This window comes from Macrotis lagotis, chromosome 1 (assembly GCF_037893015.1).
Source record: "Macrotis lagotis isolate mMagLag1 chromosome 1, bilby.v1.9.chrom.fasta, whole genome shotgun sequence".
Taxonomy (NCBI): Eukaryota; Metazoa; Chordata; class Mammalia; order Peramelemorphia; family Peramelidae; genus Macrotis; species Macrotis lagotis.
In genome coordinates this window covers 884,892,767-884,908,236 of record NC_133658.1, presented here as the reverse complement: position 1 = coordinate 884,908,236, position 15,470 = coordinate 884,892,767, and the positions used below count along the sequence as shown (strand labels likewise).

The 15,470-nt window shown below is 38.4% G+C and overlaps 1 protein-coding gene across 2 annotated transcripts in view; it reads right to left on the bottom strand.

Annotated features, from left to right (window-relative positions):
- Window positions 1–15,470, bottom strand: part of SLC2A5 (solute carrier family 2 member 5) — a 56,907-nt gene that overhangs the window by 32,272 nt on the left and 9,165 nt on the right. Inside the window, exons 1-2 of one of the 2 annotated variants that reach the window (XM_074218529.1) lie at window positions 329–592; window positions 83–181 (exon numbers count right to left, since the gene is read on the bottom strand). In XM_074218529.1, coding sequence (XP_074074630.1) covers window positions 83–181; window positions 329–490 — 261 coding nt within the window. In that variant the 5' untranslated portion in view covers window positions 491–592. Of the gene's footprint in view, window positions 1–82; window positions 182–328; window positions 593–15,470 lie in introns of those variants that run through there. The other variant, XM_074218530.1, reaches the window with a different exon arrangement.

The following is a 15,470-nucleotide window of genomic DNA, read 5'->3' as shown; positions in this document are numbered from 1 at the left end:
TCAAAATATAGGAAATGAGAGTTTTCAAGAGATACTCCAAATGATTAATTAGACATTAATGAAAAGGAGACTGAGTTTTCACCTTGTCACTATCAGGTTGGCAAGTCTGACAAAGGTTGGCAGATCTGTGAAAAGATAGGCACATGTGTACACTGTTGGATAAGTGAAGTGATCGACCATTCTGGAAAACAATTGGAAATTATACTATTAAAAGTTAATAATAGAATCCTTCAGGCTGACTCAGCAGTACCATCTCTAGGCAAATACACCTAAGAAACATAAAGATGGAAGATAAAACCCCATGTGCAAAAATACTTACAGCACTTACATTTGCTATTGTTGTTGTTGAATGGTTTTTCAGTTTTGTCCAACTCTCTGTGATCCCATTCTTGGCGCAAATACGGAAGTGTTTTGTCATTTTCCTTCTCCAACTCATTTTACAGATGAGGAAATCAAGACAAATAGGATCAGGCGACTTACCCAAAGACATAGTTGTTAAGTGATTTTAGATTTGTCCTTGGACAGACGAGTTTTTCTGATTCTCAACCCAGCACTGTGTTCATTGAACCACCTAGATGCCCTGCACATAGTTGGTTGCTTCCTGTTTTTCATTATCAGAGAAGACCAAAATGACAGCATTACGTTAGAGACAAGTTACTGTGGGTTCAACTGTGGCTAATAAGAGAAACACAAGCTCCGAATGCTTTACAGGTTAGAAACAAATAGTCCGTTTGAGCACCTGGACTCTAAACTTGTGCATCATTTGATATATAATAAAGAATATTATATTATAATATGCTATATTATATAGAATAATAAAATATAATTCAATTGTAAAAAGTATATAAACATTTAACTGAGTCTATATAGCAACATCTTCCCATTGATTTTCAAGTTTTAAAAGAATTTTCTTAAGTTTTTGGAGGCAATCATTGTTATGTGATTTGCCCAACTAGTAAGTGTCTGAGGCCAGATTTTAACTCAAGTCCTCCTAACTCCAAGGCAGGTTTCTATCCCACCTAGCTGCCCCTCTTAATGATTTTTTGAATTCCAGCACAGGACTTTAGCTAACCTGACTTTTACTCTAGCAAGAATATTAACTTGTGGATGGTCAAACAAATTGTCACAGAAGAATGTCTTGGAATATTAGTCTGTAGCAAGAAATAACAAATATGAAGTATTCAGAGAAACAAAGATGACAGAAATCAGGGCAATACTTCACATGATAACTATAATCATGGTATCACCTTCCTGATGTCATGGTTCTCTTTGACTAGGACTTTAAATGACCAACGCCATCACCAGCAGCAACATTTATGTTTTGACACTGAAACACTTTAGAATGCTGTTCAATCTCATGATCAGGGAACTAGTGGTGAAATATATCTCTCCTTTATTGGCACAGAGGTGGTAAACCACAGAATGGAATGAGGCTTACACGGCTGGATGTATTCTTTTTGTAGACTGGTTTTCCTTGTTTTACCCATTTGTTACAAGAGAGGTCCTATTATTCAGCAAGGAGAGACTCATAGTGAAGTTATCAATGATATTAAAGATCATTAATAAAGCAGTTAAAAGAGAAGAAAATGGTTCTAATGAAATGGAAGTATACAATAAAAATAACAAATTGTTTGTTCCCCTTATGGGTGGAAAAAAAGCCCATAACTTAACTAATTCCAGAAGAAAAGTCTATCAGAGCTTAAGGTAAGGGGTGAATTATTACCCAAACAAAAGATAAAATTTTTGAATGAGTGAAATCATTGCTACTAAGAAGGAATGATTAAGATATTTTTGTATCAAATGATTCTGATAAATGTCTAATATCAAGATACATAGTCAACAGAAATCTATAAGATCAAAAATCATTCCCCAATTAGATAAGTAGCTAAAAGGTATGACTTATCAGTTCTCAAAAGCACTGCAAATTATTAACAATCATATGCAGGACTGCCCCAACTCACAAAACAATTCTGAAGTTTTATCCCCACATCCAACAAACTTTTAAATACAGAATTAGGAGTAGGCTATGCTGGCAAAGTTGTGGAAAACTGAAAAAGTTAATACATTGCTGGTCTAGCTATGAATCATTGTGACCATTTGGAAAGACAAAAAAGAAAGTGACTAAAACATCCATGCCCTTTGAGCCAAGGATCCCACAGTTAGTCATATAACCTAAGGAAGCCAACGATAAAAGAAAAAGGTTCTATTATATACCTACATATTTATTGCTGCTCTTTTTATAAAAGCAAAGAAAGGGAAACAAAGTAAACACCTGTCCATGGGAAAACATCCAGAAACAAACTGTGGTGTGACATAGATAATGGAATATCACTATTATTTAAGAAATATGAACATGAGAAATTCAGAGAAGGATGGGGAGATGATGCAAATAAGAGTGAATAGAACCAGGAAAACAATATAGATATATATATATATATATATATATATATATATATATATATACAATGTCTATAGCAATAGAGAAGCAAAGAATAACAATAAACAATCAAACCTGAGTGCTGCAAAATTATAATGATCATACTTGACCCCACAGAAGAGCTATGAGAAGATATGTACCCCTTATTCTTTGCAGATGCAGGGGACCGTGGGTATGGAATGTACCATAATATCAGACTTTTTCCATCAATCAGTTTTGCTAATTAGTTTAGTTCAATTACTTTAGTTAATTAGTTTATTTTCTTTTCTTCCTATTTTAAGATTCTTTATTATGATGAATCATTCTCTGAAAGGGGTCAGGGAAGAGCTATAGTACAAAGCTATATTAAGGTGGTTAACGAAAACCACAATTATTTAGGCACTGTGTTATCTCATTTGATCCTCACAACAACCCTGAGAGATAGCTGTTATTATTATTACCCCTATTTTATCAGTGAGGAAACTAAGGCAAACAAAAGTTAAGTGACTTGCCCAGAGTCTCATAATAAGTGTCTGAGACTGGATTTGAGATCAAAGATCTCAACAAAATGTATTTAAAACAATGAAGTGATTAGTTCCTTCTCTCACTCAACTGAACTTGTTTTACTTCTTGTGTTATTTCCCCAGACTGCCAAAGAAGCAAATTTTGTGGTGTTTTATGTATTGTCTAATTAAATTGAGGTGGTTATTTCTAGTAAATAGTTCTTTAGAAATGTTAGGGATTAGGGTGCTGGCACCAAAGACCAAGACCTTGTATAATATTACCACATCTAATACAAGTACAAGAAAACTCCCATAGCTACTCTGAAGGACCCTCTGATATGAAACCTTAATAGTCTGCAACTTCTAAACTACTGATCTCTAATACAACTTTGAACCAATAGTTTTGTACCAAGTTTATCTGAGGGCATATTTCACACTGCTCAATCTGGGGACCAGAATGATTTCTGGTTCTGCTGGATAAGGAACCATGAAGACTATACTCTAAGCTAGGTCTTGCCACTAAATCACTTTATGGCCAGGCAGATCTCTCTGGACATAATTTCCCTCATATGTAAAATGAAAGAAAATGGAGCTAGATGTTAACTAACATTCCTGTTCTCTAGTGAAAATATTCTCTCTCCAAAGGGCAACAAAAATGTGCACACCCTTTGATCCAGCAATACCACTACTGGGTCTATACTCTGAAGAGATGTTGAAAAAGGGTAAAAACACCACTTGTACAAAAATATTCATAGCAGCTCTGTTTGTGGTGGCAAAGAATTGGAAATCAAGTAAATGTCCTTCAGTTGGGGAATGGCTTAGCAAACTATGGTATATGTATGTCATGGAACACTATTGTTCTATTAGAAACCAGGAGGGATGGGAATTCAGGGAAGCCTGGAGGAATTTGCATGAACTAATGCTGAGTGAGATGAGCAGAAGCAGAAAAACACTGTACACCCTAAGAGCAACATGGGGGCAATGATCAACCTTGAAGGACTCGCTCATTCCATCAGTGCAACTATCAGGGACAATTTGGGGCTCTCTGCAATGGAGAATACCATCTGTATCCTGAGAAAGAACTGTGGAGTTTGAACAAAGACCAAGGACTATTACTTTTAATTTAGGGAAAAAAAAAAACTGATATCTTATTGTCTGATCTTGCTATCTCTTACACTTTATGTTTCTTCCTTAAGTATATGATTTCTCTCTCATCACACTCAATTTGGATCAATGTATACCATGGAAACAATGTAAAGACTGGCAAATTGCCTTCTGTGGGGGTGGGGTGGGGGGAGTGAAGTAAGATCAGGGGAAAAATTGTAAAACTCAAAATAAAAAAATCCTTAAAAAAAAAAAGAAAATATTCTCTCTCTCTCTCTCTCTCTCTCTCTCTCTCTCTCTCTCTCTCTCTCTCTCTCTGACTCCTCTTTCTCTGTCTCTGTCTCTTTCTTTCTCCCTCATGTTCGTTTATTAAAATAGTCTTTATGGCTTTTAATGAACAGAGATTCCATCAATGCCATCTTGAGGATGTCTACCATATTATAGGCCACTGTCCCCCAAGGGATTCCTTTGGTGGTTCCAAAGAGATCCCTGACAAGGGTTAGGGTGGTTAGGGTTTCATCTGATGATAAAAATGTTTCCACTGTATTTAACATTTTTTCTGATTTTTTTTTTTTTGTTGAGAGGGGAAATTGTTTCTTTCTTTTCTTCCTTTATCTTACCATTTCCTCTTTCTCTCTCTTTCCTTCCTCTTTCTCTCTTCCTTCCTTCCTTTAATTCCTTCCTTCTTCCTTTCCCTTCCTTCCTTTCTCTCTTTCTCTCTCTCATTTTCTTTCTCTAGTTCTCTCTCTCATTCTTCCTTCCTTCCTTCCTTCCTTCCTTCCTTCCTTCCTTCCTTCCTTTCTTTCTTTCTTTCTTTCTTTCTTTCTTTCTTTCTTTCTTTCTTTCTTTCTTTCTTTCTTTCTTTCTTAATCGGGGAGAACAGTTAAGGATAACCAACTTGTATATATATACATATATATATGTATATATACATATATACATATATGTATATATTGGTAATAAACATGTAATACACGTGCATTTAAATAATGTGTATCCTATGATATGCATGTGTGTATGCAAGACACATACACATATATGCAAGTACATACAGAATGTATACCAAATGAGTACCAGGTAGCTTGGGCAAGGTAGGCACTTGTGGCTGAGGGCTCAGGAGGGATGGGAAACAACCTGTAATCTCAAAAGGGCTTCCATTACCCTTCAAAGAAGGATCTGGGAAATGCCTAATGATAGAGAATAGATAAGTCCCAAAGAGTTACCATAGACACAAAGAGATTTAATAACAGCAACAACAACATTTATAGAGTGTTTAAATTTATCTTAATGTTCTGTTTAAAGGTCATTTTTTCATGACAGTTTCCCTGGACTATTGTCATTCCCATGTTACAGATGAGGAGACAGAGGTTAAAACACTTATCTGGGATCCCCAGCTAGTAAATATACAAGGTAATACTTATACTCACTTCTTCTTGGCACTATTCATTATGAAAGACCATTAAAAACAACAATCAACTACAACCAACCACCAACCACCGCCACCAAACAGCATCAAGGTCACCTACATGTGACTCAAGGCCACTTTCCTAGCTAGTTTCAGGTAGATTTGAACCCATCTCTTCTAAATTCAGGTCCAACTATTACACAGGCTGCCTCTGGACCTTCACTATATTCTTAATCAAGGTCAGTGCAGCTTAGAGTCATTATCTCTATGAATTTAATCCAAAGGCAATCTTTAGTAAGTGCCACAATCGTTCCTTTATTAATAAGATGAGGAAAGTGAGTCACAACTGCCACCTTGAGCCAGTAGCAGAGGAAGCAATGCGAGAACCAGGCTCCTATGGGGGGGGGGGGGGCCCTGCCTTGCACGTGGACAGCTGCTGAGAGTTCTAGGTCAAGTAGCCGGTCCTTAGAGCAAAGTCCTCCTAAGCTCTTAGCCACTCTACCTGCCAATTTTATTTGCCTCTGCCCATGTCAGCTTCATTCCAGACATGTGACTATCACTTAATCCTCTTGTGGCCTTGGGCAATAACTATGCAAAAACTTAGAGGAAAAGAAGTCATTTTACAAAGGCATTTGCCCTAAGATAGGGAGACTCTTAATAGAAAGATGATAGAAAGAAGTAGATAGGTAGAACATTTATTAAATGTGGGCCAAGTTAGACACCTAGAAGAACCTTCATGGGGGAATTGGAGGGGAGATTTGGAGAATGGATAAATCCAGTAAGCAGATGCTAAAGAAAATGTATTAAAAAAAATTAGGCTGGCAAGGACCTTAAATGTAGTACAGTCCAAAGTCCTCATTTTCACAGAGGTGAAAAGTAAGGGCCAAAATTTCTGCAGGAGTTTTTTCCTAGGTCTTCACAATTAACTAGGTGGTGCAGAGGATAGCACTAGACTTAGAGTCAGGAAGACCTAAGTTCAAATCTAGCCTTAGACACTTGCTAGCTGTATGATCCTAGGACTTCACCCTGTTTGCTACAGTTTCCTCATTTGTAAAATGAGTTGGGAAGGAAATGGCAAACCACTCCAATATCTTTGTGTGATCCTAGACAAGTCATTTCATTCTGATTACCTCAGTTTCCTCATTTGTAAAATGAGTTGGGCAAGGAAATGACAAACCACTCTGGTATATTTGCCAAGATAATCCCAAATGAGGCCACATAGTTGTCAGACACAACTGAAATAAATGAACAATAGCATGATTTAGACTTTATGTACCAGTAAACTTCCTAACAATTTCCATCTCTATTGAAGGTTGCCTCTTCTATTAGAATGTTCATCCCTGAGATCAGGATCTGTTTTTGCCATACTTTGTATCCTCAGCACTTAGCTCAGAAGTTGGTACACAGTAGGTGCTGAATAAATGTGACAAATGACATTGGGCTGGAAGAGACCTTAGAGGAATCTGAGGAGTGACTTGCATGAGTCACATGGCAAGTAACAGTGATGAACCTGTATCTGGGCCCTGTAGTTTTTTTTTTTCCTACTAAACCAAGAAATGGAAAAATTGCATCCCCAGACCTGAGATGGACACTCTGAGAGGGGCCAGTTGGCGTTTCCTGTTTGACCATTCTATATTCTCCACAGTTGCCAAATCAATAACCTCAATGCAGGGGCTGACCAAGTCACTGCTCCTTTTCAATAATGTTCTGTCCTTCATTCTCAAAGAACACTGTGATATCCAGTAAGCGATACCATGACTAGCGCATGAATTGGATTTGAGTGAGTGGGTGAGACACTAAGTCATCAGCCTCACTTTCTCTTCCAGAGCCATCTGGATCTAGTAGCCAGATATGAATCAGGACTACTGGAGATGGCCCTGGATGGGAGGCAATCAGGATTAAATGACTTGTCCAATGTCCCTCAGCTAGTATCTGAGGCTGGATTTGAACTCCTGTCTTCCTGACTCCAAAGCCAGTGCTCTATCCACCTTACCATCTAGCTGCAGTGGCTTCCTGTTGCACATTAGATTAAATACAAATTCTTCTTGTTAACCCTTTCATAGTCTGACTCCAGCTTATCCTTATATTGCTATCACTCCGGTCAAATTGACCTATTTGCTATTTTCTATAATAAGACTCTTACCCCAAACAATCATTAAACAAGTATGTATTAAGTAGGGGTGGCTATGGGCCTGAAGTCAGGAAGCCTCATTTTTCTTGAGCTCAAATCTGGTCTCAGATACTGACTAGCTGTGTGACCCTAGGCAAGTCACTTCACCCTGTTTGTCTCAGCTTCCTTATCTATCAAATGAGCTGGAGAAGGAATTGGCAAACCTTTGCCAGGGAAACGAGGGGGTCACAAAGAGTTGGGCACAAATGAAAAAGCATGAATTAAAATATGTAGTATATATAAAATGAACACAAAGTAATTTTTGAAAGGGAAGGCCTTAGAGCTCAAGGTTTCATGTAGAAGATGGGACTGAGTTTTGAAGGAAATCAAAGATTCTCAGGGACAGAGGTAAGGGAACAAAGTATTCCAGGCAAGGAAGATAACCAGTGCAAAGGAAAGGAGAAGGGAAATGGACACAACTGAAAATGACTGAACGGTAACAAATACCACAAAACAATGTGCCTGTTTATCTGAGATACAAAAACAAAATTGAAACTCTTTCTGTCCTCTTAAGTTCTGTCAGGAGAGACAATGAATAAACAGTGGTTACAGAATAAATATAAAATAAATATAAGGCAGAGTTTTATGGTTGGGAGGGCACCCACAGATGGAAATGACTTCATAATAGAAATCTAAAATCTGGGAACCTGAAAAACCAATAATGACCCCAGACACAATGCCAATATACATTGCCATGCTGGATCCCTGTATTATTGTGTTTTGGGGAGGGGAATGGGGGAAACAAAAAGGTTTATTTAATATTACTGTGGCTAGAAGAAGCTAAGAGAAAGAAAGAGTAAAAACAGTTGAAAGCCACTGATCCCTAAGGGAATTAGCAGTAGGAACAATGACATAAGCCAACATGAGAGGATGAGGGTTACCTGGGAGATCATGTTTCTCAAGAGTAGGCTAGCCTCACTGGAAGACTAGCAACTCAACTAAGGAGTGAGTGAGCTTTTAAAGGGACAGGAAGATGGGGTAGTTGGGTATATATTGATAGGGGCAGTAATTCAGGGAGCAGAGATAAAGTAATTGATGATGATAAAGATGATGTTTGTCCTTCATTCTTGAAGAAGACCATGTGATCAGGAAGGTGATGCAAGATTATCAAGTGAATTGGATTTGAGTGAAAGAGGGCTGGGTTAAGTCACCATCCTCACTTTCTCCTCCAGAACCATCTCAATCCAGATATGGATCAGGATGACTGGAAATGGCCCTGGATACAAGACAATCAGGGTTAAGTGACTTGCCTAAGTTCACACAGCTAGTAAGTGTCAAGTGGACTGAGGAGAGATTTGAACTCAGGTCCTCCTGATTTCAGGTAATTAGTGATATATATAGATGAGGGCTGGTAACCCAAAGACTAATTCTTTCAGGCTAAGGCAGGGAGCCATTGTTTTGTTGATGGGGCTTATCTGGTGCCTGGGGTCAGGGATTTACCAAGAATCCTTGCTAGGGAGGGAAAAGGTACTTTACTAAACATTCATTGACCTCATCTTAATAGTTTGGGAAATGGTTTTGGGGGGTGGGTCCAGTGTTAATATAAGGTATATGATTAGAGCAGAGGGAACAGATTAATTATAAAATATTTATCAACATTTTCTCTGCTGCATTCTCCACTCAAAAAATTTAGGACCTAATTCATTTGGGAGTTTGGATAAAGCTCTCCTGAAGCTACTTCCAGTTGAAAAATTGTCCCTGCCTAGCTGGTCCCATTTGAAGGGGAGTTGAGGTGCAACTGGAAATCACCTGAAGCAGTATCCAAGGGGTGCTAGTTACAGAATTGAGTAAAGGTGCTTATCCAGTTAGGACCATTGTTGCAGATGCACTACTTCTAATCTGGAGGAAACAAAGCTTTCAAGAAGGTTAAGCAGACAGGGGCCAAAAATGAGCAAGAGAAGAATGATTAGGAATGAAATGAGTATAGAAGTCTCTAAGGAGAAAAGCCAGGAACCCCACCTAGGGGACCTGGGGGAAAACAGCAATGCAGAAAAATCTAGAGAATTAAAAAATCATACTCCATGATCCCAAAAAAGACTGGGACCAGTTGTAATTGAATCAATGTATTTAATATCTTTTAGTAGTTCCCTAACCCAGGTCTTTTCAGTATGTAAAGGAACACTAGAAGGGCATGATGTGTTTGCATCCATATGTCCTATTGATTACCTTCTCTGATTGTGGGAATTTACCATAAAAGGGGAAATAATCTTTGTTGAATTAATACATAAATAGCAGGATAAAACAACCAAACATATGTTTGGTTTTAGGTAAGAGTCACAGCTTACAACCAGTAATGCAGTATTAATAGCAACTCATAGCCAGACTCAGGAAATAGGTAGGTGGGAAACATTTTTTTTGTTAGTTTTTAGTTTTTGCAAGGCAATGGGGTTAAGTGGCTTGCCCAAAGCCACACAGCTAGGTCATTATTAAGTGTCTGAGGCCAGATTTGAACTCAGGTACTCCTGACTCCTTGGCTGGTGGTCTATCCACTGCACCACCTAGCCACCCTGGAAACATTTCTTTTTAAAGGAACTCAATAGGAAAATTAAGGCAGAGGGATCCTGCCTTGGACTGAGCCCAAGGACTGTTCCTTTGGTTCCCGCCCCCCCCCCCCTCCACCTGTAACAGTTCTCACTGGGTGGTTTATTGCATTTCTCTTGAGTGGATTACTGACTTAATGATCATCAGAGAACTATACCTGAATTCAGAACTCAAAATAAAATCAATTATAGTTCCAAAGACTTTTACCCGAAGTGGTAAATTTCACCAAGGATAGCTTAGGGCTAGATACAGTTTCTTTTCCCCCTCATGGAATTGCATTAAGCAAAAAAAGTTTATCAGTTTAAACATAATATGAAATTTCACTAAAAATTTTGTCTTCTTTTTCAAGCTTAAATTTGGCACCCACTGATGAGACTTCTTGTAGAAAACTAAAGCCTGGGAAACTGAAAAAAAAATAATGATTCCATAATGAAAAAATTCCCTTCCCAGTAACAGGATCCTTGCTTTAGTGTTTTTAAATTTTTCTTTACTTTGTTATAATGGAAGCTTCCTTTCCAGGAGAAAGGGGAGAATATCCAGAAATGACATGGATGGAGGGTGGCATTAGTGAAATTAATTTAAATCAATCAATAAAACATAATCCATATATAACTGGTATAAAGTATCCTTAAGTCATCTTAAGGAAAAGAAGTGGGATGACCCAGGAAGATGGGGGAAAGGGATTAAGGAAGTTGTCTCCAGTCTAAGTCAAAGAGAGACAATAAAAGGAAGATGTATAATGGACATCACCCAGTTCTATTCCTTAGCTAGAAGGGAACCTTAAAGCTGAATTGACTGCTGGGGAGGACTACCGGGAGATTGATTGCCTCCCCCCATACACAAGTATACGAACAGACATGCTCACATATGTCTAGTTTGGTGAAGGATGGTTCACTGGTGCACTCCCAAGTTAGGTGGGAAATCTGATCATTTAATAGATGAGAAAAATGCAGGACTAAGGTGATTAAGGATTTTCTCTAGGTCAATACAAAGAGAGCAGCTGGGAGTTTTGATTTTAACTTTGATCAGTCAGGTTTCTTCTTGTTTAATCCCTGGATCATCCAGCTCCTCACAGAAAATAATTGTTATAAGTTTGTTGCTAATCAAATCAAGAAGGTAAAGTCTCTATTCAGAGAATCTGCCCTACCCCTCCCTGCCACCCCTGGCCCTCTTTGACCAGTATGTGGCCCACACAACTAGCCAAGTTTATCAAGTTTAATTAGAAAGGAAGCCCAGGAATTTGAGTCTATTTTCACCAACAAACAAACAAAAACAAACCCTAAACTCCACTATATTGTAATAAATCAACACTGATTCACTCTAGGCTAATTGAAGACCCAAAACTAGGGTGTATAATCCAGCCTAATTTTTCCAAGAAATGTGCCTGTTTTGAAACACCCATTTCTGGGCTGGCTCAATAACTATTTGACTAGAGGATCCTCTTTTAGGAAGACCACAAAAAGAATAGTGGTTATTCATTCTCCCTTCATTGTCCCCTTCTCTCAGGGCTGTTGGACTAGGGACAGAGAAAACATATCTAACAGTTGGTTCATTTCAAGAAAAGACCAAGAGCATTTTTGGGTCCAGTTTTACTTAGATGCCCTTTGTCTTCTCCACCCAGAGACATGGGAGCTTTTAAATGAAGAAAGGATTTTTGCCAGAATTATAGAACAGAAGATTTCCAGATTGGGAATCTCTTCCAACTTCATCCAAATGACAGTTATGCAAATTTCCTTGCTCCTATTTAGGACTGTAAGAGGAACTGGGGATAGGGACTTTGCTTTCCCAAAGCTTTTCAGGGCATGGATATGATCCAAGCCAGCCTGTCCTCATAAGACCTTGTGATGACTAAAGAGCTGGGCAGTTTTCAAAAGGTACCACTGCTCCCTCCCCTGCTTCTTCCCCTTTCCTTTTGAACAGACCCCAAAACGGTGGAAATTAGTTACACCAGAGGATAGTGGGAAAATGCAGAGCCTTGGAGGTCATCCAGGCCAATCCTTTCATTTCCAGGAGGAAAGTGAACCTCAGAGAAGTCAAGTAATTTGCCTTAATCTGGTTTCTTACAAGAAATGAGAGTGAGAGAAAAACAGCATTTTTGTTCACTGAAAAAAAATTAAATTAAAAAAAATACAGGCACACCACAAGAAAGTAACAGGCCTGGAATTTGAACTCAGGTATTTTTTTCCCCTCCTACTTAGATTCAAAAAACATTAATAAAGTGCCTACTATGTGCTCATTGTTGGGGGATACAAAAAGAGGCAAAAACAGTCCCTGACCTCAAGGAGTTTACTATCTAATGGAGCACAGGAGAGGAAAACAAGTATGTTATAAATAACTTTTAATGACAGGAAATAATAGAAGAAAGGCATTGGAATTAAGAGTTCCTCTAAGTCCACCAAAGCTTCTCTTTTATTTTTCATATTCATTATATATATATATATATATATATATATATATATATATATATGTATGTATGTATATATGACAACTAAGAGCTATAATAGATAATGACTGGACAGAGCTAGAAAGACCTAAGTTTAAATCCCCCCTCAGACACCAGCTATGTAACACTGGGCAAGTCCCTTAGCCTCGATGTCTCAGTCTCAGTTTCCTCATCTATAAAATGCTGTTATTATAGCACCTGCTTCATAAGGTTGATATAAGGATCAAATGAGATAATGTATGCAAAGTGCTTTATGAACCATAAAGAACCATATAAATAAATGCTAGTTATTCAGATTAATTTTTTATGGCACAGTATTAACCCATCATATTCACATTCTATGTTTATCCATCCCACACTTATAGAAACCTATTTTTGCCTCCAGGTCTTTGCTACTGCAAAACAGCTTCTACAAATACTCTTTTTTTTTTGGTTGTTGTTTTGGGGTGAAGAGGAACTGGACTCAAGTGGTTTGCCCTGGGTCACACAGCTGGTTTTCTGAGGCCACATTTGAATTCAGGTCCTCTTGACTCCTGGGCTAGTGCTCTATTCACTGGGCCACCTAGCCACCCCAGCCACAAATACTTCTGTTGTCTATAGAGTCCTTCTTTTTGCCATTGACTCTTCCAAGTGGGATTTATGACATGGTAGTTTTAGTCATTTCTCTCCTCATAAATTCAAATTACTTTCCCAGAATGGTTGGACCCAGCAATATACTGGTGAGTATCTTCCTGCAGTTATAGAGGGGTCCTTATTCAGGCACTGGTAGGAGCAGGTGGCCCTAAATTATTCAACATGAGAAGGGACTTTGGAGGTCATTGAGATAAGTCTAATGACCTCATTTTACAGATTTGGGAAATCATATAAAATCCTGAAAGTTCAGAGCTTGTAAGTGTCTTCTGTCTCTGTGATTCTATGAGAAATTGAGCCCATAATGGAGAATTTCCATGATGGAACTTGGTCAAATGGGCACTGTGAGAATTTGAAACCAGATCCTCAGCCTACCCCCCCCCCCCCCGCAGCACCACACTCTCTTTTTGATCAGGGCATCTTGCCAACCACTGGAAGCTGTTCCTCATCTCAAAGGCCTTGCCCTGCTTGCCCAGGGAAGGAAGCAAATAAATAATGATCTTTTTTCAGGGCAAAGACATGCCTAGGAGTAGTTATTTATGTTCAAGCTAGACCAAAACACAAAATGGGCATAGCTCAGGTGAATGGATAATAGCTTGTAAGAAGGGAAGACAGACAAGATACTGTTACACCCCAAGCCAATACTTGTAAACATTAATGCACCAGCCTCTCTTCCTTCCCTCCTGTTGCTAGAAATAATACACAGAGCTCCTTTCATCTAGCCAGTAATCCATTCAACAGCCCATTGGAAACAGGGGATGGGGGGAAGGATAGTATGGTGGAAAAGATATGCAATCTCAAATCAGAGGGGGCAGCTAGGTGATAAAATGGGTCAGGAAGAGGGTAGTGCAAATCCTGCCTTGGGTACTTCCTAGTCATGTTACCCTGGGTGAGTTATTTAACTTCTGACCTGCTTCAGTTTCTTTGTTTGTCAAATAAGAGGGATACTGACATCTACCTCCCCAGGGTTCCTGTGAGAATAAAAATGAGATAATATTTGTAAAAGCACTTTGAAAACAAATTGTATAATTGGTGATTATTTTAAGACTCCAACATATAAATTTAAAACTTCACCATCTGCTCATTCTATGAACAAGTCATATAAATAATAATGACAATAACAATGACAATAATAGTAATAATAATCTGGCATTTCTTCAGAAGTCTTATGATTTACAAAGCACTTTACAATTATTATCTCATTGGATCCTTATAACAATCTCAGGAAATAGGTGTTTCCATTCTCTCCATTTTACAAATTAAGAAACAGGCAGAGAAAAAATGGGGAATGATTAAGTACATATATTGTGCTAAATGTTTTATAGGTATTATTTCATTTGTTCCTCACTCTTAGAGGTAGGTGCTAATATTATCAACTTATTACATTTGAGGAAATTGAGGCAGACTAGAGGTCAATAACAAGATGTTATCAGGTTTCCCATCTGTAAGACAAATTACTCTCTAAGATTTCTTTCTGGTCTAACTCAATTCAACAAATTCAAAAAATATACACAAAACACACACTGGCTTCATGTGAGATTTGAGCAAATGCCTCCACCTTTTTTGAATCTCAGTTTCTACATTTGTTGTTCATCCTTCATTCATGATAAGATCAATGACATCAAGTGGGTAATGTCTTGTAAAATGAGGAAGCTGAACAATATCACATATAAGATTCCTTTCAGCTCCAAATTTTGATCAAATGTCAGTTTGTCAATTTACCAGCAAGCTTGGCATAACAACAATCCTTTCCACTATAGATGATCTCTGCAAAGTGTATTGTTTTGACCAGCACCAGCTGTTCACTGAGGGATTTACAATTTTAGCTGCCCCTATTTCTTTGTGAGTCTGACTTCTATCACATCTCTTTACCTGTTCACAATTCCTGTTACTTGTAGCTTCCAAGTGAACCGAGCCAGATACCACACTTCTATTTCCTATGGTTTGGACCCCGCTGTGAGACAATCAACATTGAGACTGCTCCCACAGGACCCAACCATGAACCTCCTGTCAGAAAAGCTGCTCAAGACCTGAGAATGATTATGTTATAGTCCAGTCCACTTGTGGTTTTTCATGTATTTAAGTGACCCCAGTCCTCCTTCTGGATGGGTGGGTGGGGGTTCTCTTACAAGCATCATTTTCCTCCCTCTCAAATTAATTAAACTTCCATTTGATCTCTGACTCCTGTCCCTAGTCTGCTCTGTTTGGCTCCCGTTATTCACAGCATAGAGGTCAGTTCTGGTCTGGTTGACACAATT